The sequence below is a fragment of the Dama dama genome, chromosome 2 (assembly GCF_033118175.1).
Source record: "Dama dama isolate Ldn47 chromosome 2, ASM3311817v1, whole genome shotgun sequence".
NCBI classification, from domain to species: domain Eukaryota; kingdom Metazoa; phylum Chordata; class Mammalia; order Artiodactyla; family Cervidae; genus Dama; species Dama dama.
Genome location: NC_083682.1, coordinates 18,520,404 through 18,545,152, shown reverse-complemented (window position 1 = coordinate 18,545,152; position 24,749 = coordinate 18,520,404). Strand labels below are relative to the sequence as shown.

Here is a 24,749-nt window from a genome sequence, read left to right as displayed (position 1 = left end):
CGTCTGAAAGTCTCACAGATAGGTACTGAAACTTGTTGCTGGTACACGTTTCTATAAACTTCAATGGCCAAATTGAGAGGAATTCTTATCAGGAAGAAAACTCAATCTGTTTCCAAAATAGTCTACTGAAACTGTACTGAAACTGTTAAATATTAGATCAGTGTAGCTGAGCACTGAAGAACTGATGCTTTTGAACTGTGGTGCTGGAGAAGACTCTTCAGAGTCCCTTAGGACTGCAAGAAGATCAAACCAGTCCATCCTAAAGGAAATCAGCCTTGAATATTCATTGGAAGGACTGATGCTGAATCTGAAGCTCCAATCTTTTGGCCACCTAATGCGAAGAACTGACTCTTTAGAAAAGACCCTGATGCTGGGAAAGACTGAAGGCAGGAGGGGAAAGGGCCAACAGAAGATGAGATGGTTGGATGGCATCACCAACTCAAATGGACATGAGTTTGAGCAAGTTCTGGGAGATGGTGATGGACAGTGAAGCTTGGCGTGCTACACTCCATGGGGTCACAAAGAGTCATACACAACTGAGCGACTGAGCTGATACTGACATACTGAAACTGAAAATGTAGAATCCATATATATGATCCTCAATGTTACTATTTTATAGTGTAAAATACAACGATGTGTTTTTTCTGGTTTCCTTTATTTTTAAACCATAAACCTTAGAAATACATTACAATTTCAATATTCTAAGCTATAGATTTAATTCTATCTGAAAATGGAGCTAAATTTTAAGAATGACACCACAATAGCATTTCTGAGTTCCATGCATAGCAGCTTTAGCAGAGAACCCTCCGGAGACAAGTATTAAATTCATACTTTTCCTGTGCTGTATTTGAGTCAAAATCTGAGCTCTTGCATTTGGGTTAACTTAACGTAATGCTTTATATGAAATTGAATGAAAAGAAACATTAATTCACAGGTTCAGAATTTCATGGGTAGAGGTGCCTGGCAGGTTGCAGTCTGTGGGGTCACAAAGAATCAAGACAGGACAGAGTGACTAGCACTTTCAGATACGTGAACGAGAAGAGAACGTAAACCACACACTAGATGGCGCTGTCACACCAAGCCCAGCAGAGACTAAGGCCTCAACAGCATAAAGCTGAATAAACTAGCTACACGTGGTAAGAGATGCTTTTCCTGCTTACTGAAAAACAGCTTGTGAATGTGAATAAATCTTTCTTTTTTGGACAAAGGACTTGATCCACAAAGAGAAATGCAATAAAGATAATAAATTTACAGAATTTAAAATGACATGCAGTTTTAGTTAATAAATAATCAGCTCTTTCTAGTAAGTATTGTTTATCTTGTTTTCTCAGGTTTCAATTTCTCTAAACAAAATTTGAAACTTAAATGTCAAATTCTGTAGTTTACTTAGGGAGAAAAATGTCCAAACTCAAATGCACTTATTAAAAAACAATGGCAAAAAACAAATGAAGTATCAAGAGTTATCTGTAAAATTTTATTTATCTAAGGAAAAAAGTTTGCTTAGGATTTAAGTTAATCAATCATAGGGAGAGAGAAATGAAGGGAGGGACAAGACAAAAAGTCTCAAGTTGATGAGTAAAATTCCAAGTTGGTTTCCTGGTAAGACCAAGCATCAAGAATATCTGTACACAACAACTTACACCTGCAAATATGAAGATCTACATTAAATGGACACTTTTCTAAGAAAATATAGAAGATAAAAACTGACCTAAGGAGACAATGACTAGACCTAAAAAGAAACCAATAAGCAAAATCAGACCAATGAATTAGACTAGACCAATAATCAAATTATATCAACAAACTGACATGGTACAGATTGCCTCCTGGGAACCAAACAGGAAAATTCTAAATTTTCAAAGAACAGGTAATTTCCATTTCTACAAATTATCTCAAGACATTTATTTTTAAAAGGTCATGGGGCAGTGAAGTTCTCTAACTCAGGTTCGTGAACAAGTACAATATACAGACCAACATCATTAATGAACACAGATATAAAAATCATAAAAACCTGACTGAGTAAAAAAGGGAACTTATTTTTAAAACATATAGCCTGGAAGAAGGGTGTGTTCCAGGAATACAGATGTTTCAGCAACCTATTTCTATGACTAGAGTAATGATTCTAATTTTTAAACACAGCCTCTTCCTGCTCCATATGAAAGTGAACTAAACTAAGAGCATGACGTGGTACAGCCTCTTCTGCCGATGTCACTACATCCTTTTACTTCTTCACTTGCTCACATCCCAGCTCGGTTAAGTCAGAGCTCACAGTTCATCTTAGCTAGAAGGAACATTAGCTGTCATCTAGTTATTCTAGAGTATCCAGGAACCATACTTCCTTTCCAGAATTAAGGGAAACAAGACCAAGCATAATAGTCTCCACTGAGGTCAAGACTGTATGCCACAGTGAGTGCCACACCCATTGCACCCCACACCAGTATCCTTGTACTCCTCAGTAGGACGATGCCATCTTCTACCACACATTACAACTGAAGACAGTGAACTGATTCTTGAACTGCAAAGTCAGAGATAGGCTAAAGTGAAAGTTGCTCAGTCGTGTCAGATTCCTTGCGATGCCAAGGACTATACAGTCCATGGAATTCTCCAGGCCAGAATACTGTAGTGGGTAGTCCTTTCCCTTCTCCAGGGGATCTTCCCAGCCCAAGGATCGAACCCAAGTCTCCCATATTGCAGGCGGATTCTTTACCAGCTGAGCCACAAGGGAAGCCCAAGAATACTGGAGTGGGTAGCCTATCCCTTCTCCTGGGGATCTTCCGACCCAGGAATCAAATTGGGGTCTCCTGCATTATGGGTGGATTCTTTACCAACTGAGCTATCAGGGAAGCCCTAAGGCCTGCTATAATTGAGCTGAAGCAGGATTTGAGCATAGCCGTGCCATCTAAAGCAATTGTTGATGCTGTTCGGTCACTCAGTCGTGTCCGACTCTGCAACCCCATGGACTGCAGCACGCCAGACTTCCCTGTCCTTCACCATCTCCCGGAGTTTGTTCCAGCTCATGTCTGTTGAATCGATGACGCCATCCAAGCATCTCATCCTCTGTCGTCCCTTTCTCCTCCTGCCCTCAATCTTCCCCAGCATCAGGGTCTTTTCCAACGAGTCGGCTCCTCGCATCTGGTGGCCAAAGTATTGGAGCTTCAGCTTTAGCATCAGTCCTTCCAATGAATATCCAGGGCTGATTTCCTTTAGGACTGACTGGTTTGATCTCCCTGCTGTCCAAGGGACTCAAGAGTCTTCTCCAAACCATAGTTCGAAGGCATCAGTTCTTCAGTGCTCAGCCTTATTTATGATCCAATGATACTACTGGTCCAAATTAATCTTTACATCTAAATTATTTTATAAGCAATTGTGTCTTTACATCTAAATAAAATTGAGAATCAGAATTTATAACATATGGGACTAAGAATAATTATTCTCATTTTATAAATCAAAGTCTTAAATATAATACTATCAGATTTTAAATATTTAGGGGACAGTGACATTTTCTAGGATATAAGGGCCTATTGCAACTACAAATTCTCACTATCTGAGTAAGAGAAAGAGCTATTAATATGAAAACAAGAAATCTGTAAGTCTAAGAGAAATTCAACAGATCAGAATTAAAAAAAAAAAAGAAGAAGAAGGTATGCAACTGTAGAATGTCCCATCACTGGGACATATTAATAGACAACAACTGAGTCAGTCATCTGACAGGATGAATACCTGTTAGGATAAACCAGAGGTGCCAAGTCCAAGGTTCATCACCTCTTCCAGAGGTGAAGGTAAAACTTAGTAAAATGTTTTACTAAGTTTACCCACTTACTTTCTCCTCAGAACATACTGTCAATCCCATGTTAAAAGTAAGGACTCTGAGAAGGAGGATTCTGGGAAGATGGTGGAGTAGGAAGCACCAGAAATTTCCCAGATTCTGGCCAATCTGATACAATTATTCTGTAACTCGAGTCCACTGAAGGCTTGGGACTTCCAGGGGAAGGCTTGGAGGATAAACTGCGGTGAATCATGGTCCATCTAGCTCTTAGCAGAGCAGCAGCTGCCCAGCACAACTCCACAGCACATGCCACATACACTAAAGGAGCAGCCTGCAGGCAGCTTGTGAGAACCACGGTGGGCAGAAGGGCCCCATCCCACAAATGAGAAGGATCCACGCTCTGAAGACTGCTGCTCCAGACAGCAGAGGTGCCAACAGGCAGACAGTCATTGTTGTTACACCCCCATATTGTTGTAAACACCCCCCCAAATGGTTGAAGCCACTTCCACAGAATTTTAAAGGCCAGTGCCCCTTCCTCTTCTTAATTTTTCTTTTTCCATTTTGGGAAGCCAGATATAGACTAGGACATTCTAAAGCAATTGCATATATAGGGGAAATTAGGAAGTGACCACACACAGGTCCATAGGGAAGTGAAGACTCAGGAAATACCTGAGGAGACCTTAAGTTTAAACATCAGGCTAGTCCTTGGCACACAGTGAGCCAACTAGTTTTAAAAAATAATAAACAAAAACAGAGAACCTTAGGGAAAAAGGAAAGTCAGATTTCCAGAGTTGCCACGTTACTACTTGCATGTGACTCAGTTCAGTTCAGTCACTTAGTCACTTTGCGACCCCATAGACTGCAGCACGCCAGGCCTCCCTGTCTATCACCAACTCCCGGAGTTTACTCAAACTCATGTCCATTGAGTCGGTGATGCCATCCAACCATCTTATCTTCTGTCATCCCCTTCTCCTGCCTTCAATCTTTCCCAGCATCAGGATCTTTTCAAATGAGTCAGTTTTTCACATCATGTGGCCAAAGTACTGGAGTTTCAGCTTCAGCATTAGTCCTTCCAATGAATATTCAGGACTGACTTCCTTTAGGATGGACTGGTTGGTATGTGACTAGCTGCTTCTTTCTTGCTACTTTTAAGATTCAAATGTCCAAATCAACAAAAAAACCACAAGGTACACAAAGAAACAGAAACTATGGCTAGTTCAAAGCAAAAAAATAAATCAACAGAAACAATCTGCAAAAAAAAAGATAGTGGATCTACTAGGAAAACACTTTATGCCAACTGCCTTAAAAATGCTCTCCAAAACCAAAGGACAATGTGGAAAAAGTAAAGAAAATGACATATGAACAAAATGGAAATACCAACAAAGAGAAGTTTCAAAAAAGAAATTCTGCACCTGAAAGCACACTAACTACAGTGACTATTTCACAAGAGAGACTTAAGTGCAAATGTGAGTAATTAGAAAATGAATCAGTAAATCTGAAGATAAGGTTTACTCAATGGAAATTACTGATTTTGAGGCATAGGGGGAAAAAAGGGTGAAGAAAAGTTAATAGAGTCTAAGGGACTTGTGGGAGTCTCAGAATGAGACAGACAAAGAGTAGAGAGAATATCTGAATACTCGCTGAAAACTTACAAAACTTGATTGATGATATAAATATAAATAGCCAAGAATCCCAACAAACTCCAAGTAAGATGAACTTTGAGAAACCCACACAAGACATATTATAACCAAACTTCCAAAAGCCAAATACAGTGAGAGAACCTTAAAAGTCGCAAGTGAGAAGCAACTAGTCACATACGAGGAATCTTCAATGAGATTATTAGATTTCTTATCAGAAACTTTAGAGGTCAAAAGGCAGTGGGCCAACAAATTCAAATTTCTAAAAGAATATAATTGTCAACCAAGAATACTATATCTGGCAAACCACCCATCAAAAGTGAGACATAAAATAAGACATTCCCAAATAAACAAAAGCTGAAGAAGTTCACTAACATCAGGCATATTTTGCAAGAAATTCTCAAGGGAGTCCTGCAGGTTGCAACGAAAGGACACAATAAGAATTACAAAACATACAAAGACAGACCTCATAAATGTAAACACATGGGCAACCATAAAAGCTGGGACTGTGTAACACTCTATAATCAGTTTTTGTTTTCTACATGACTTAAGAAACTAATACTTTTTCAAAATTATGTCTAAAAGTGAGTACTGGAAATTTAGTCTGTAACCCTACATTCTGTTTTCTACATAACTTAAGAGACTAATGTATTCAAAAGAATTATTAGTTTATGTTTTAGAGCACACAATGTAAAAAGATGTAATTATATACCAACAACTGAAAGGTGTGAGGATCAAGCTGTAAAGGAGCAGAACTTGTGTATGTCATTTAAGTTAAGCTGGTAAAATTAGTGTCATAGCTTTTGGATGTTAAATGTAATCCCCATGATAACCACAAAGAAAATATCTATAGATAGATACAAAAGGAAATGAGAAAGGAATTTAAATATTTCACTACCAAAATATTAACTAAAAGCAAGACAGGACTAATACAGAAATAAAGGTCAAGAAATCTATAATATATATAGAAAACAAATAGCAAAATGACAAATAATTCTTTCTAATCAGTAATTACTATGGATGAAATAGATTAAACTTGACTATCAAATGACAAAGATGGACACAATGATTAAAAAAATACATGATCCAACTATAATGCTGCCTATAAGAAGACTCACTTTAAATTAAAAGCACAACAGGCTATTATATAAAGAATTTCTAAAACTCAACAACCAAAAAAACTAAACAACTCAATTCAAAAATGCAGAAAGGATTTCTAAACATTTCTCCAAAGATGATTTCAAATTATCAAATGACAGTAAGTATATGAAATGATGATGAACATTACTAATCATTAGGGGAATGAAAATTTTACTATATTCATTGGTTTGACAAAAATATTCAAAGATATTATATGTGCGTTAGTCCAGAAACCTTGTCTCTCACCAGTGTTTGATTCCAAGTACCCAAGGGCACTATAATGGGTGTCTCTATAGACCCCTCAAGCCAGGGATGGCCCGTGCTCTCTTTGTTATTGGATACAGAGTCATTCATGTCTTTAGCCAGACTGAAGAACCAGGAATCAAGGGGGTGGAAAATGGGAGTGGTACCACTAAAGTGTTACTCTTAGTGACTCACTAGCAAAATTGGTGCTTCCTGTCATCACAACTATATGCTCTGCTGGCCTAGAGGTCTTAGTTCCAAAGGGAGGAATGTTTCCGCTAGAAGACACAGAACTGGAAGTTAAGGCTGTTGTTGAGCTCCTCTGGGTTCCTTACACCTTTAAATCAAGAAGCAGAGAAGGGAATTATGCTGTTGGCTGGTAAGACTGATACTCACTATGGGGGGAACTGGTCAACTGTACTGTGATGGAAGTAATGCAGAGTAGTCTGAATACATGGGACCCCCCAGGTGTCCATGCCCGATCATAAACTCGATGGAAAATAACAAGAACCCAGTTCATGCAGGACTATTAATGGCCAGACCCAGAATGAAGATTTGGGTCACCTTACCAGGTAAAGAACACAATCAGCCGAAGTTCTTGCTGAGGAAAATACAGAATGAGTAGGCAGAATATAAATACAGAAAATACAGAACATAAAGGCAACTATAACACCACCTACAACCTGACCATTTACAGAACCAAGAACTATACTTGCCACAAGTACTTACCCCTTATTTTATTATGAATATGTTTTTGTGTATGTGTGTGCGCGCATGCAGGCATGTATGCACAAAAAGCAAATACTTTTGTTTTCTTCCCCCTCTTATTGCCTTATATGATGTAAGATGTATATCATGGTATTTAAGTATTTTTAACTTTACATCATAGTATTTTGTTATGGGTTATCAAGAAGAGCAAACATTACCCACGGACTTTGCATCCTTCTCTAGGAAAAAGGTTAGTGGTTTCAGTTGTATAAAAAATAGCTAATCATGCTAGACAGAAATATGACCTTATTATTGTTTTTTTTGGTGGTAAGTGTGGTTTAAGGAGTGCCAAGCTGAAAAGGGGTAGACTGTGATAGTTAATTTTGTGTATCAACTTTTCATCAAACATTATTCCAAATGTTACTGCTATTTTTGAGATGACATTACATTTAAATCAGTAGACTTTGAGTAAAGTAGATTACCTTTCATAATGGAAGGGGAGAAGGGGAGGGAGAAAAGGTTACCCTCCAGTCAGTTGTAGGTCTGAAGAGAAATGAAGACTGGTCTCCTATGAAGTAGGGGGAACTCACAGCAGAGTACCCTAGGACTCAAACTGCAAAAGCAGCTCTTCCTTTGGTCTTTAGGCTGCTCTGGGGAGTCTGGACCCATGAAATCTCTACAAGCACATGAGCCAATTCCTTAAAGCCTCTCTCTCTCTGTACACATATTCACACACACAAACAATCCTTACACATATTTATACACACACAATCCTTACACATATTCACACACACACACACACACAATCCTTACACATATTCACACACACACACAATCCTTACACATATTCACCCACACACAATCCTGACACATATTCACACACACACAATTCTAACACATATTCACCCACACACACATAATCCTGACACATATTCACACACACACAATTCTGACACATATTCACACACACACACACAATCCTTACACATATCCACACACACACAATCCTGACACATATTCACACACACAAATCCTTACACATATTCACACACACACAATCCTGACACATATTCATACACATACACAATCCTCACACATATTCATACACACATAATCCTCACACATATTCCCACACACACACAATCCTGACACATATTCACACACACACAATCCTGACACATATTCACACACACACACACAATTTTGTTCTGTTTCACTACAGAACTCTGACTAATATAGCTGGTCACACTTTAAAATAAGGTAGTACTCTTTTTTACAAGGCTGGTGGGTACCACAGTTTTAAAATATTGAAATCCTGTTTCACCAATGACCCATACGACTATAGGGACAATTCTCTGCACAGGAGAAGGGCATCAGGGCTCAGTTCCAGTGCTATAGTTTATGTCCACTGACTGGTTGTCACACTAGGGGTTCTAAACTATTAACATTGCCTCTTTTACACTATACATATATAACAAGTAACTTGTTCATATATAACAAAGTTCATATATAACCATTACAAGTAACTTGTTCATATGTAACAAAGTTCATATATAACCATTACAAGTAACTTGTTCATATATAAACAAAGTTCATATATAACCATTACAAATAACTTGAATGTTAAAGTCAAAACTATGAAGCCTTTAGGAAAAAAAATTTGGACAATATCTTCATAACTTCAGAGTAGGGAAGATATCTGAAATATGACAGGGAAACCACAAATTGGAAGATTTATACAAATATACAATTACATAAAATAAAGAATAAAATAATCTGCATACTAAAAGCAGAATAAAGTTAAAAAAAAAAAAAAAAAAAACAGGCCACAGTGTGAGAGAAAGTATTTTCAGTTCACATACAAAAACAACAAAGGACTAGATGCAACATGAAAAGACTAACATCCAAAATATGTAAAGCATTTCCGTGACTGAATAAGAAAAATATAAGCAAATCTATAAAACAGAACAAGCAAAAGGCTGATCTAGAGTTTAAAAAACTCGGACTCTCAAATGTCCAATAAACATTTGAAAAGATGAGCAACTGGATCAGAAATTAGGAGACTGCTAATTAAAATGCAGCAAGAGAGAACTACGTCCCCATCAGACTGGTAAAAATTAACAAGTATCAAACAACCAAGAATGTGGGAAGCATGTGGGACAACTACTGTTTACTGTTTATGGAAGTATACATTTGTAAACCACTTTAAAAAGTAGTTTGGCATTTGTACATCAGGTTTCATGTAAAACAAAGTTCACTGAGATGCTGTTTAAACTTAAAGCCGAAAAATGACAATGACCCAAATTTCAGACAAATGAAAGAATTGGTAAATACCTGTGACATATGCACACTATGAACTAATACACAGCTCTGAACAAACTGAACTATATCTATATACATCCACAGGAATAAATTTCACAATGTTAAATGAAAGAAGCAAGAAAGAACACATTCAATAAGGAAGCCCACCCTGGTTTGATGGGTGGGCTACCCACCCAACCCCAGTGACCCCTGACCCTTCTTACCCTGCTCTACTCTTTTTACAATAGCTCTTATGTTCCTGGACATCTTCTATGCTGCTTAAGAATGGGCCTTTGATTTTGGTTGCTGTTGTTCACTAGCACAGCCAAAGCACCTAAAACAGTGCCTCATACATAGCACTTGCTCAGTAAATATTTGCTGAACAAATTAGAATAATTCCAATTATATAAAAGTTCAAGAACAGGTAAAGCTAAATACCATATTGATTAGGAATGCATATAGACAGTAAAACTATTTAAAAGATATAAGATAATAAATACTACAAAAGTAATGGTATAAGTAACCTCTGGGGTAGGGAAGGCAAATGCAATAACAAGAGGGACGCAAGAAATTTCTCTCTTAACCTGGACTTTAAAATGTACATAAATATGTATATATTATATACGTATAAATATAAGTGTTTTATATACATGGCTACACATAATATACTTCACAATAAGAAAAACATTGAAAACAAATTTCATTAGCACTTCTCTCCCTAATCCTACTCTACCTTCATCCTGACTCTGATTAATCCATCACCACTATGACTCAACAGAGGAGTCAGGTAACAACTAAAACAGTTCATGCTGCAGAACAGTCTAGGAATCTGATAGAAATTCTGAAATTTATACTGATTGGATTATACTGTTTCTTGAAATATTAGTCAAATATTGGTCAATAGAAAATAATAGAAATTTTCACATCAACCAACAAGACATCAATAGGAAAAACTACTTCCAGGTGTCACCTACGAGATATACAGATAAGACAAAAACACGCCTCGCTTTAGTATGTAGGAAATATCTCAAATATACCTGTATGCTGCCAAACTCAACGTTCTCATAATGGAAATGTGCACATTCAGCCATCTTCGGAAAGTGACCTTTAGTGAAGGGTAACCTGAAGTACAAGAAATACGTGAGATACAAGATCCTGAAACAGTCAAAATTACTAAGTCTGAGGAGGAAATAAAACAGGTTTAAGAGCTCATGCAACAAGCAAAACGATTTAATAAGCACATGCGCATGAGCACATATATCCACTCAAACCTTTTCAGAAACACAGAGAATCAAATGGAAATTACACATTCAGTGCACAGGTCAAAACCAAAACAAAAAAATAAAATAAAAAGCATCACTACAGTACTCTCCTGATCTTGACCCATGTCAATGGCCCTAGAAAAACTATGCTTTCAATAAATGTCATGGAGACTGTGAACAGCCTGCTCTAAGCAGAAGCAGCATTCCCACCACAAAACACAAAACCAGTGTTTACCTGTGAATGTTGTCACAGCCCATCAGTCCTGGATTGGTGGGTCTGGATGCAGAATGAAAATTTTATCCTTGTCTTTCCTCCACTTAGGATAAAAACATAGCTATCTAACCCTTTACCAGGTGAAAAGATGCTTTTTCTATCTAAAACTGAAATGAATACCCTCAGATACTTCACTTCAGAGTCAAACACTGGCATCCACGTCAGGCTTTCTCAAATGCAGAGCTGAGAAACAGCGATATCCTAACTCAAAATACCAAAACTGACTTTTCGAAATGACTGAGAGCATGTATTAAAGGTACCAAAAAAGATATACTTGGATTGTTACTATTGAACAAATGCAACCTAACAGAAAATAACATGAAAGTTATTCCAAGAACAAAATTAAAGTATATTTTTAGACATGTAATCTTCAGACTTGTTCTGCTAACAGCTGAGTCATAACAGTATTATTCAACGTATGGACAGTAAGAGCTCATTTAGTAAGAAATCTGGATAAAAGTTTTAGGAGAACCAAAGAACTGATTTTCATTTATTGGAACTCACTTAAAACTCACTGTAATATTATACTTACTTTTTCACATGTTTAACCTTCATACTGGCTGTACTGCTACATGTCTTAAGACTAAGGTCTCCAGGAATTTCTGGAACATCTGCTCCTCTGGCCTTAAAAAAACAAAGACAAAAGATTTATGACCGTCCCTTTATTATGAATATATTTTAAAAAGCAGATTATAGCTCATTTTAATGGTCCTGCTAACTCCATACCAAAAGAAATACATACTTATTTAATAATCTCTTAAAATTATAACTTACTTGACTTTTAATTGCTAAGAACAAGGAAAAATAAGTTACCTAAAAATATTTAACCTTACTGTAAAAGGAAAAATTTTCTGTCAAACTAAGAATTTTCATTCTCTTATAATCCCATTTTGAAATCAATGATTGTATTATGTGCTCATCACAAACTAAATTCTCCCCCCAAAGCTGCTGGAACAAAATAACCCTGGTTATGATGATTAACAAAAATTTAAGTGATAATGTGAACAAAATTAGGAGATCACAACATACATTTTTCACACTAATATTTGGAAGTTCCATTTGTTAGGTAGTTAGAATAGGGAAAAGGAGTCCAAAATGGCAGTGGCTAAAACACCTGGACGGGAAAACCCGGGAAAATAGAACAAAGGAAGGTCTGAGGACCGGAGTGAGAACCTCAGGTAAAACAAACAACGTTCCTGCCTAAGCCCAATTTGCATAGGACAGGCCCAGGGGGAACCAAAAAAAAACATATAAAAAGAGGAGCCAAAGCCCTCTTCCCTCTCTCTCCCCCACACGATGGGGCGCTCTTCTCTTCCCGTCTTTGGATCAAAGCGCCCTCACACCTCGAAGATGGATTTTCCTACTATCATCTAAATAAATGGAGCTGTAACACTGAGCTGTAACAGTGATTTATTTAAGAGCTATAACATGGTCTGTCCTCTAAGAGCTGTGACCCGCCAAGGGGCTTTAACGTCCATCACTCCAAATCTTTGTTGTGACGAGACAAAGAACCGAGGAGCATACACTCGCCTGACACATCTATGTAATACCTCCAAACTACCCTTAGTCTGCCAGTTTTCTTAGTGATTTTTTAATTTTAGTGATACATTTAGCTGCATCATTTTAACAACAGAAACTGGAAAATCAAAAGACTCTTCACACTCCAGAGAAAGCAAACAGCAAATCCAAATATCTATCTTAAAAAAAACAAAGTTATGCTATACAAACTATGACTTGTAACAACAACAACAAAAAAACTGCTATAGCCAGTGTCAAATAATGCAGTAGGGGAGAATAATGTGGATTGAGCATTTAAAATGAGTTAAGAGGAGATTCCCAAAGAAGATAAATACACACAACAGACTACTACTTAACCTTTAAAAAGAACAAAATCTTGCCATTTGCAATAACATAGATGGACCTTGAGGGCATTATGTTAAGTCAAGTTAAGTCAGAAAAAGACAAATACTGTATGGTCTCATCTACATGTGGAATCTAAAATCAAATCAATACAAAACAAAACCAAGCTCATAGATACAGAGAATAGACTGGTGGCTGCCAGAGGTGGGAATGGGAAGAGAGTAGGTGAAAAAGGTGAAGAAGTCAAAAGATACAAACTTCCAGCAATAAAACAAATAAGTCATGGGAACTTAATGTACAGCACAGTAACTATAATTAATAACACTGTCTTGGACATCTGAAAATTGCTAAGAAAGTAGATCTTAAAAGTACTCATCACAAGGAAAAAAAAAAGAAAAAAAGATTTGTTAACTATGTATGGTTACAGATGTGAATCAGACTTATTGTTGTGATCTTTCAGTGTATACAAATATCAAATCATACTATTGTGTACCTGAAACTAATATAGTGTTATACTTCAATTTTATATCTCAATAAAATAAAAAAGGGAGGAGATTCATAACATCATCTCAACTTTTTTAAATGTTTCTTATTAAAAAAAAAAAAAACTAGCCAAGACAGATTAAATGTTAAAATCCACGACTTTTGAAAAATATGAAGTAACAATGTATGAACTTACAAGAATTAACACTGGATATATAAACACCATCAGGAACAACTGGACCCATTTTGTCTGAGGCTTTTGTCCTTAGTATGGTTAAACTTGCTATAGTTAACAACAGTTTAAACTTCCTTAGTTTATTTATAAGGGTTGATGTTCATCATCAATTGTTCACAGAGTCTTCTTATTCTGTCCTACAGGTCTTCCAAAGGGAAAAAATGTTATTATACTCTTTAGTAATGAAATAGAACTCATTCCGTCTTGCAATTACATTATGGATTTATTGAACCTTTTCATAAATCTAATATAGGATCTCAGTATTATTTTTCCTCTATCTTGAGTCAGAGTTCCTTCAAACTCCTAGGTATTACTTCATCAGTGCCTCTCATCATTCTTAATCCTACCACACTAGAAAAGTCTAAAATTTTAAAAATACAGCTTTAAAAAAAAAATGAAAATAAAGGAAACACCGACTGAGAAAAGGAGTTGGCAAACTTTCTCTTAAAGGGTCAGATGGTAAATATTTTAAGTTTATGGACCACACTGTCTCTCCCATAGCTCAACTATTTTACAACACAGAAGCAGCCATGTATAAATGACTTAATATAGATTCATGCTAAAAAAAATTTACTTGCAAAAACAGGCAGCCAGTAAGTCGAATTTGTCAACCACTGACCTACGATGTTGACACAGTAGTGAAATAAATCATTATCTAGTTTTTATGTTATGTTGCCCAAATTGTTGCATCATCTTTAAAGAAGGTATTTTATGTGGTATACCTGAAATTCATATAACATTATAAATCAATTATACCTCAGTAGAAAAAAAAAAATACTTTAAAAGCTTGCTGATTTTGGCTTTTTTTTTTCATTGAATATATGTAAGAATTCCATATTTTCCACTTTTCATCCATAACAGAAAAGAGAAAACTGACAAAGATTTTTTACTATGATTAGACACATCAAATGTTGGATGTAAATAAACAGCATGCAGCACGTGAGATTCTAGTAATGCAGGTGAAATTGACCATATATATTAATATGACATCTCAGACTGGTGATTATATCCATCTGTTAAAAAAAATATGAGTAACTAATAAATTTTTAAGGACAAAAAGAAAATATGGGACTTTAGTCAGTCATTCAACTGAAAGGACTTCATTATATCAAATTTTCCAACAACCTGGACATTCTTTCAACTTCTATGATATCTGTGCATCAAAATTCACTTGACATAAAGAGTTATGTCACTGCTATGCTTAAATTCACATTAAAATTTCTAACATAATGGACTTACAACATTTGTTCTGTAAATTATTCATAAATTGACTCAAAATTTAAATATAAAGGAGTTTTCAAAAAAAAGAATGCACTGGCCCAGGTTGGTAAATGGTGATGACTTTATTTGGCAGAATGAAAACTAAAACATTAACTGTCTTTTGCAAACAGGCTTTCTGTGCTAGATAAGCCATTGTCCCTAACACACATCCAAGGAGAAAATAAGGAAGCCTGCCAGGTCTATGATCCACAGAGGGAGACATATGAGGGACCACACACCTCTGCAACCACAACTGCTAGACACAGGCAGAAACATGACATAGAGGTAAAGTCACAGGCTATCTAAATGGGCCTGACAGGAAGACTCTGCCTAAAAGGACAAAACGGTAATAATTAGGCAGAAGAACCAATGGTTCAAGAAGCATGAGCGGATTTAAGAAAATATTTTTGAGCCAACAGTTCAACATGCTGATTCAATCAATCACTGAATCAACAGTTCAAACATACCTATAACCATGTATGTTTTGTCCAGCAATATTTTCCCATAGTCCAGAAATGTACCAGGCATAAAAAGTGGTATCATTAATTCTTTTAAGAATCAGTAAACAAAATTACAAGGAAAATATAGCACTGTTTCTCAATTGTCTGATAAACTAACATTTTCACCTACATATTATGTTTTGATATCAAAGGTTTTCTTCTATTTCTATTGAAAGTACCTAGCTTGAACCATTTTATTCTGTCACTCTCAATCAAAAGTTAAGAAATTTCTCCTTTAGGAAATACTCATTAAGTAACATTCATTCTTGGAAAATACAATTTTCCCAGTTTATCCATGTTATAATCATCACTTATTTATGCTTCCAAAACAGAATTTATATAAATGTCACACAAATAGTGCCATTCATTAACAGAAAATTAAAGAGACAACAGAGGCTATGGAACATACCACTTAATGAACATACCATGTTCAGAAAAGCACCCACCATTTACAATTAAATTCCCTATGCATCTATCTCCAGCAATAAACTGACTTCCTATAAGGTTGGAGAGGACTTCCCTGGTGGCTCAAAGGTTTAAGCCCCTGCCTCCAATGCAGGAGACCTGGATTTGATCACTGGATCAGGAAGATCCCCTGGAGAAGGAAATGGTAACCCACTCCAGTATTCTTGCCTGGAGAATCCCATGGACAGAGGAGCCTGGTAGCCTACAGTCCATGGGGTCGCAAAGAGTCGGATACAACTGAGCGACTTCACACATGAGGTTGGAGAGTATACCACAAGCTAAATATAAGCCATAAAAGAAATCCTCACTGGTTGAAAAGAAAATACAATATGGGGAAAAAAACAAAAATAATGTCATCTGTAATAAGGAAAGTATTTGTTTCTCCACAGTCTGAACCAGTTAAACCACACAGATTAAAGTGCATCCATTTCAGGAAAACATAATTTGATACCGAAAACTTGAAAAAATAAGAATTGGCAATGTTTTATCCTGTCTATGTTCCCTAACCCAGAACACACACGAACAAACACCCACCCACATACAATCACACACATACAAAGAGGAGTATTACTCATCCATAAATTTAAGAATGAAATCCTGCCATTTCAACAACATGAAGGAACTTTGCGCTCAAAGTGCTAAGTAAAATAAGTCAAAGACAACTGCTCTCTTGTATGTGGAATCAAAAAAACAAAACAAATGAACACAACAAAGCAGAGGTAGATTCATAGAGAGCACATGCTGGCAGTCACCAGAGAAGAGGAGGGTGGTCGCATGCATGAGACAAGTGAAGTGGATGAAGGGGTACAAACTTCCAGCTACAAAATTAAGTTAGTCATGAGGATGTAATAGACAGCATGGCTGACTACAGTTAGTGACTCTGCATGGTGACAGGTGTTAACGAGATTTATCCTGGGGGTTCATTTTATAATGTATAAAGATATCAAATCACTGTGTTGAACACCTGAAACCAACAGAATACTGTAAGTCAATTATACAGCAATTAAGACAAAGGAGGTAGTAGAAAGGGGAAAAGCCAAAAGTTGAAAAATCTAAGAAAAATGTACCAATGGTCTCACTTTTGTTTAAAAAAAAGAGAGAAACGGGAAAAAAAGAAAAAGGAGAAAAGAAAAGTGACAAGAATTCATTTTAGTATCTGAGAAAGGATATAAAGAAGTAGGAAAATTCAGGATATTTTTCAAGGAGAAACAGATAGCTCAATCTGTCCAGAGAATGACAATTTCATTCATTCAAAAATTATTTACTTATAATTTACTATGCTGGTCACAGATGCTAAAACAGTAAACAACAGTGATAAAGTCCTCATACTCAACGGGCTTACACCCTAATGAAAAAGAAAGGTAATAATCATAAATACTCAGTATTTGCAAGTACCACAGAGAAAATTCAAACAGTGTAAGAGAGAGAGAGGAGGACAGGGCTGGGACTTCACTGGAGGGGCAAGTAAGCACGTGAAGGGGATCTGAAGGCAGAGCATGGGCAAGCTGCGCAGACCCTGAGGAAGAGCACCTCCCAGTTGCAACAAATACAAACGAAAGGCCCAGAAGCAGGGGCATGCTCGGGGTATTTGAGAAAAAGCAAGGAGGCCAGTGTGACTGGAGCAAAATGATCAAGGTCCTGCTTTTAAGAAAAATGAAATGAAACCATGTATAACAAATGCAAGATTCTGAACTTGGGGGGACTGGAATAGTCAGCGTTACTAATGTAACCTGTTAAAGTTAAAAAGAAGTAACTCACTTCAGGGAGAGCAAAGATGGAATTTCGTGAAGATCTGTAGTTTGTGGTTCCTACAGGACCTGCTAGTGGGAAATGAATTCTTACCAGGTTAGAGTTAGGGATGTGGCAGTCATCTGTACAAAGATGAGAGTGAACCTGCAGGAACAGTCAAGATCCGGCAAGAAATTAACACAGAGATCAAGCACAGGCACTGTGAACGCCAACAGTCAGCAGGTAGGAAGGAGAGACCGGAAAAGAGTCAACCCTTCAGGAGTGAGTGAGTGTGATTGCAGTATGCAAGTGTGAATTTCTGCGTGTGTGTATGTGTGTGTGTTAGAGAGAGAGAGAGAAATGGTTGAGGGGGAGAAGAATCCGGGAGAGGGCTGAGAGAGGGAGAAAAGGCAGAGGAAGGGGACAGAATGTGGCTGAGCACAAGCAAAGCTGACAACACTGAGCATCCTTTTGTCTTCGTTTTTAATTTTTTTGTATTTTGGAAGTTCAGAATTTATAACTGGTTTTAATTTTCTTGACTCTGGCTGTTAGCATGTGTGTGAGCATTTTCAACTAAGACCACTGATTTTATTTTATCAATAATAAGTTCATTTGCTACAACATGACCTGCTTTTAGCACCAAGCCTTGAACACATTAACTTTAAAGTAGAAAAGGAAACTGAAGTGAGAAATTGTTCCTAACAAAAAATTTCAAGAATTAACAGGCTCCGTTTTGAGAATTTTGCAATGATCAATACTAAAAATAAAGTGAATGGAAAAACACTAAGAATTTAAATTAAATGAATTTAACTTAAATGACAATTTAAGTTAAAATATTCAAAACTGGTGAAAGTCTCTTTTCAAGTTTTTTATCTTATTTTTTTAATATCCTAATATTTATTTACTAAATGATTTCACTGTTAAATAACTGCAAATAAGTATTTCAATCAGTAATTTAGAAAAATTCTATAGTTTTTTAAGAGATTTCTTTAAAAACTTTAAGTTTTAGCTACAAATTTATGAAGAGTAATAAATAAATCATAAGCTGTAAATCACAAAAGGACAGAGGCCTCTTTTAGGGTTTATTACTACTCCTCTTTTGACTTAAAATGACTTATGTTCTACAGATCAATACCACTAAGGTGATGAAATCAGTAACTAAAGGCTCCCAATCAACAAAAGTCCAGGACCAGGTGGTTTAACCAGTGAATTCTACCAGAAAATAAAAGAGGAGGAAACTCTTCCAAACTCATTTTAAAAGTACAGAGTTACACTCATACCAAAGTGAAACAAGGATGCAACAAGAAAAGAAAATTACAGGCCAATATCTCCGGTGAACATTGATACAAAAAGCCTCAACAAATTTAGCAATTTTAAAATTGCTAAAGCAAATTTAGCAAACAAAATTAGCAAAGCAAATTTAACAATACATCAGAAGGATCACACACCCTTGATCAAGTGGGATTCAATTCAGGGATATAAGCCTGGTTCAACATCTACAAATCAATCAGCACGATACATGATATTAACAAAATGAAGGATAAAAAAATCATATGATATCTCAATAGATGGACAAAAAACATGTGACAAAATTCAACATCCATTTATGATATTTAAAAAAAAACTCAACAAAGCCAAGTACAGAGGAAATATATCTCAACATAATAAAGGCTGTGTCTGACACAGCCACAGATAACATCATACTCAACAATGAAAAGCTAAAAACTTTTCCTCTAAGATCAGGAAAATGACAACAATGCTCATCTTGCCACATCTATTCAATACAGTACTGGAAGTACTAGCCAGAGCAATTAGGCAAGGAAAAGAAACAAAAGGCAACCAAACTGTAAAGTGATAGTTTTATAATCACTATTTAGAGATGACATGATATTGTTATATAAAGAAAATCCTAAAGACTACACACACACACACACACACACACACACACACACAACTGTTAGAACTAATAAATTTGGTAAAGCTTCATGATGCAAAAATCACTATACAAAAATCAGTTCCATTTCTATAAACTAATGGTGAACTAACAGAGAAATTAAAACAATTTCATTTATAACTGAGCTTCAATAAATTGAATAAAAAGAATACCCAGGAATTTACTTAACCAAGGAGGTAAAAGACGTGAACAATGAAAATTGTAAGACATGGGTGAAAAAAAAGTAAAAAAGATACAAACAAAAGAAAGATGCTCATGGATCAGGAGAATTAATACTGCTAAAATGCTTACTCTATTCAAAACAATCTTTAGATCCACTGCAATCCTTACCAACATTCCAAAGGCATTTTTCACAAAAATAAGTTTTAAAATTTGTATGGAACCACAAAAGACATGGAAGAGTCAAAGTAACCTTGAGAAAGAAGGACAAAGCTGGAAGCATCATGCTTCCTGATTTCAAACTATATTATAAAGCTACAGTAGTCAAAACAGTATGACATTGACATAAAAACAGACACATAGATGAATGGAAAAATATAAAAAGCCCAGAAATCAATCCACTTGCATACTGCCAATAAAATACAACAAAGAAATCAAGAGTATACAAAGGGAAAAGGACAGTGTCTTCACAAATGGTGTCAGGAAAACTGAACAGTCACATGCAAAAGAACAAAACTGAACCACTATCTTATAACACACATAAAAACTAACCCAAAAGGATTAAAGACTTGAACATAATATGTGAAGCCATTAAACTCCTAGGAGAAGACATAGTAGCGTGCTCCTTGACATCAGTCCTGGAGACGATTTTTTGCTTTTGACAAAAGCAAAAGCAAGAGAAACAAAAATAAACAAGTGAGACTACATCAAACCAAAAAGCTTCTGCACAGTAAAGGAAACCATCAACCAAATGAAAAGGTAACCTATAAAATGGGAGAAAATTTTTACAAATCATGTATCTGTTGAGAGATTAATATTCAAAATATGAAAGAACTCACTTAATAGCAAAAAAAAAAAAAAAAATCCAATTAAAAAAATGGGCACAGGCTCTGAATAGACATTTTTCCAGAGAAGACTTACAAACAGCTAACACGTACATGGAAGGGCACTCAACATCAATAACCATCAGGGAAATGCAAATCAAAACCACAACAGGTTATCACTTCATACCCGTTAGAACAGTTACTATCAAAAAGATAAAAAACAGTCATCAGCAAGAATGTGGAGAAAAGAGAAAACAGTACCTTTGTGCACTTGTAGAATAAATGCAAACTGGTGCAGCCACTTCAGAAAACATTATGGAGGTTCAACAAAAAATGAAAACTGGAACTACCATATAATTCGGCAATTCCATTTCTGGGTATTTATCTTAAGAAAACGAACATCCTAATTTAAAAAAGTATCTGTACCCCTTTGCTCATTGCAGAATTATTCACATTAGCCAAAAAATGGAAGCAACCTAAGTATTCACTGATTGATGAATGGATAAAGAAAATGTGGTATATATACAACAAAGGAATATTATTCAGCCATAAAAAAGAAAGAAATCTTACCATTTACAACAACATAAATGGACCTTGAGGGCATTATGCTAAGTGAAATAAGTGAAAAAGAGAAAGACTAATACCATATGATTTCACTTGTATGTGGAAGCTTTAAAAATATGATTAATTTAATTGAACCAAAGATACAGAGAACAGATTGGTGGCTATAAAGGTAGGTAAGCAAAATGGATTCAGGTAGTCAAAGAGTCCAAATTTCAGCCATTTAAATAAGTAAGTCCTGGTATATAAAGTACAGTGTGGTTATTATAGTAAATATACAAAATTTACAGTATCGTGTATTTGAAAGTTGCTAAACGAGTAAATCTTAAAAGTTCTCATCACAAGAAAAAAAATCTGCAGCTATGTATTGGTAATGGATGTTAACTAGACTTATGGTGAACATTTCACAATATACACATATATAGAAACATTATATTGTATACCTGAAACTAATTTATAACAATTATATCTCAATTTAAAAATGATTGTTTACAACATTTTTAAAATTCTTGATTCAGAAATCTCTGATTTTCTTTTAGATATACATTAAAAAACTAATATTCTGGCCACACAACACAAATCAATAAAAGTTCTACACTTACACACGTTTATTTCTAAAGCTACTAAAACATTAAATACATGAAATTGTTTTGGAGAAACATTTATAAGGGTTTCTCTTAATAATAAACTTTATTCTCAACATAATATTTAATACAGACTATTATTGAAAGAGAAAAAGGTTCCCAACTTTCTTTACTCTTACTTCCTCATTAAAATTAGTATAACTTTCTAGAGAAAGTGTAGTAAAATAGCAGTTCAAATCTCATTTATATCCTTTCATCATTCACTGTATACTTTTTGCAACCCTGCCATGTACTATTTATTGAGTATAATCATTTTTAAAGAAAACATAGAATTATAGCACTTGCCTTCAAGAAGTTTACACATAAAAAAATTAGAGTACCAATGTAAAATAAAAGATGCTAAAAACATATGATACAAACGGTAATTTCCATAGACAAACCAATGGGAACTCCAGGAAACAGAATTCAGTCACTTCCCATGTATACAGCATATGACATTTTAATACAGAGTAAATGAACTACCACACAACAAATATCACCTTTCTTCCCATCCAATAAACTCAATGTAGTTTATCAAAATACAGAAGAAAACTGTGAAAGATTTTTACATGGACAAAAGAATTTATTGAATAGCCTTTCAATGGCATGCTGGGACCTCCAGGGATTACTTGATTCAATAGGGAGGTGTGTGGGGCCTATTTGTCTTGACTAGACTATTTCACATCTCTTAGAGTAGAAATTTGCAATGGAACATTATGCTAAAAGGAAAATATCAAGAGAAGAAACTAACAGAATTCTATAAATGCCTTATAAACAATGAATATGCTCAAGTAAAATCATATGCTAATAAACTGAAGTCACTGAGTGAAAAGGCATTTTCAAAATTAAAATATGTAAAATCTTATCACAAACCTACAATGACAAATGAACATTTGTCTTCAATTTGGATAAGAATCACTAACTTTTAACTTTAATTAAGTAAAATGTTATTCTCCACAAAACAAATTTCATTGTTCTTATTGATGGATATGAATTACAAAAAGTTATAAAAGATTAAATGGATAACTCAAACTTATGGGGAAAAACTACACTGCAAAGGATTTTTCCACCTAACTATTAACAAACAAAAACTGCTTTTCCAGTATCTCAGTGAATGTAAACTCCATTCTTCAGGTTGATCAGTCAAAAAACTTGAAGTCATCCTTGACATCTCTATCTCATTCTCTATATTCATTCCTTAGCTTAAAAAAAAAAAAAAAAGTTGGCTTTATCTGTGAAACTATTGGTACATCCAGAGTTTAGCCATTTTTTACATCTACCATTCTGGTTTAAGCTACCATCATTGTCCATCTATTATAACAATCTTCCAACTATCTCCTATCTCCTCCTCTTGTGCCTCCTTCTTTAGCTTACTCACAGCAATGAGAGATTTCCTATAAAATTTTAAGCCAGATCATGTCACTTCTTGGCTAAAAATCATTCAACGTTCTCCCAGCTTATTCAGCATAAAAAACCAAAGTCCTCATATAATGGACTACAAGAAACCACTTCTCTGATCTCATCTTTTCCCAGTTCAGTTTCGGCCACATCCTACTCATGTTTCTTCCAACTTGCTTTTTAATTCTATGCCACAGCCTTTAACTTGTTCTTCCACTGCCTAAAATGATCTATTCCCAGGTAAACACACTCCCTCACACCCCTCAGGTGTCTGCTCCAATCTTAATTTCCCCTAGAGGCCATCTTGCCATCCTATATAGCGAGCAACCCTTCTTCAAACTGCGTTCCACCACTCTGCGACCCCACCACTCTGCGTTATTTCTACAATGGCATGTACCACCACATGACATACTATACATTTAATTATTTGCTACTTCTCCTACCTCAATGAAATACAAGCTCCATAAAGGCAGGAAATGTGTGTGTTTTATTCACAGCTCTGCCCAAGAGTCTAGAATAGTGCCTTGAATAGATTATTTGCTCAACAGGTATTTCCTGAATAAATGAGTAAAGCAACAGCAAAAAATTTTATTTTTGTGAGTAATGCTTCCTCTGTTCCTTTTCTTTATGTAAGTAAAATATACATACACACATGCATAGAACTGATTTACCATTGCACTAAGTGTTTCCTCCCAGTCAGGCCGCTCTCGAGGGTGAACGTTTCTGTGGAGTTCTGGAACAAAATCATCCTCTTCAGAATGTACTGAGGACTTCATCTTCCTAGAGACCAAAACATGAAAGACTGTGATAAGAACTCCCATTTCTTAAAAAAAAAAAAAAAAAAGAACTCCCATTTCTAAGAAAGCCTTCCAATGACTACAATCCAAAGGATATGTCCAGACCTGGATATTTCCAATCCAAAGGAAAAAGAGAGAACACTACTTTCTTTAAATTGTGGGAGTAAGCTTTACAAACTTGCTTTTTCCCTCATTAAAAAATTATTTGACTCTGACACACACTCATTTTATATTTTTTGAGATTCTTGTTCATAACATAAAAAACTATACTTGATAGTGTAAAAGTTCCAAGAGAAGTCTAAGAAACACATTGCTTGAGAAGTGACCTTAGGGGCTGGTTACTCACAAGCATATCTTTTCTTGATCTCTGGAGTAAATTCCAAGCAGCAATACAACTCTGCTTTTCTCTTTCATTCCCCACAGCCTTCGTTTCTGTTTATTTCTGGTTTTAGTCTATTTATGTCTGCTTGTGAAAGAACGTATTTAAATTCTACTCAAGAGAAGAACATCTCTGAGGTGCACCTGAAGTGGTCAGTTTGGTGTTCTGTTTAAGTTGTAAAACTGAAGCTACAAG

At 35.6% G+C, this 24,749-nt stretch overlaps 1 protein-coding gene across 4 annotated transcripts in view; it reads right to left on the bottom strand.

The window, feature by feature from the left end:
- Positions 1–24,749, bottom strand: part of ARHGAP32 (Rho GTPase activating protein 32) — a 191,520-nt gene that overhangs the window by 91,027 nt on the left and 75,744 nt on the right. For 2 of the 4 annotated variants that reach the window (XM_061166684.1, XM_061166721.1), the window contains exons 2-5: positions 24,050–24,158; positions 11,861–11,952; positions 11,290–11,331; positions 10,830–10,914 (exon numbers count right to left, since the gene is read on the bottom strand). In XM_061166684.1, coding sequence (XP_061022667.1) covers positions 10,830–10,914; positions 11,290–11,331; positions 11,861–11,952; positions 24,050–24,154 — 324 coding nt within the window. In that variant the 5' untranslated portion in view covers positions 24,155–24,158. The remainder of the gene's footprint in view (positions 1–10,829; positions 10,915–11,289; positions 11,332–11,860; positions 11,953–24,049; positions 24,159–24,749) is intronic. The other 2 variants (XM_061166693.1, XM_061166731.1) reach the window with 1 other exon arrangement.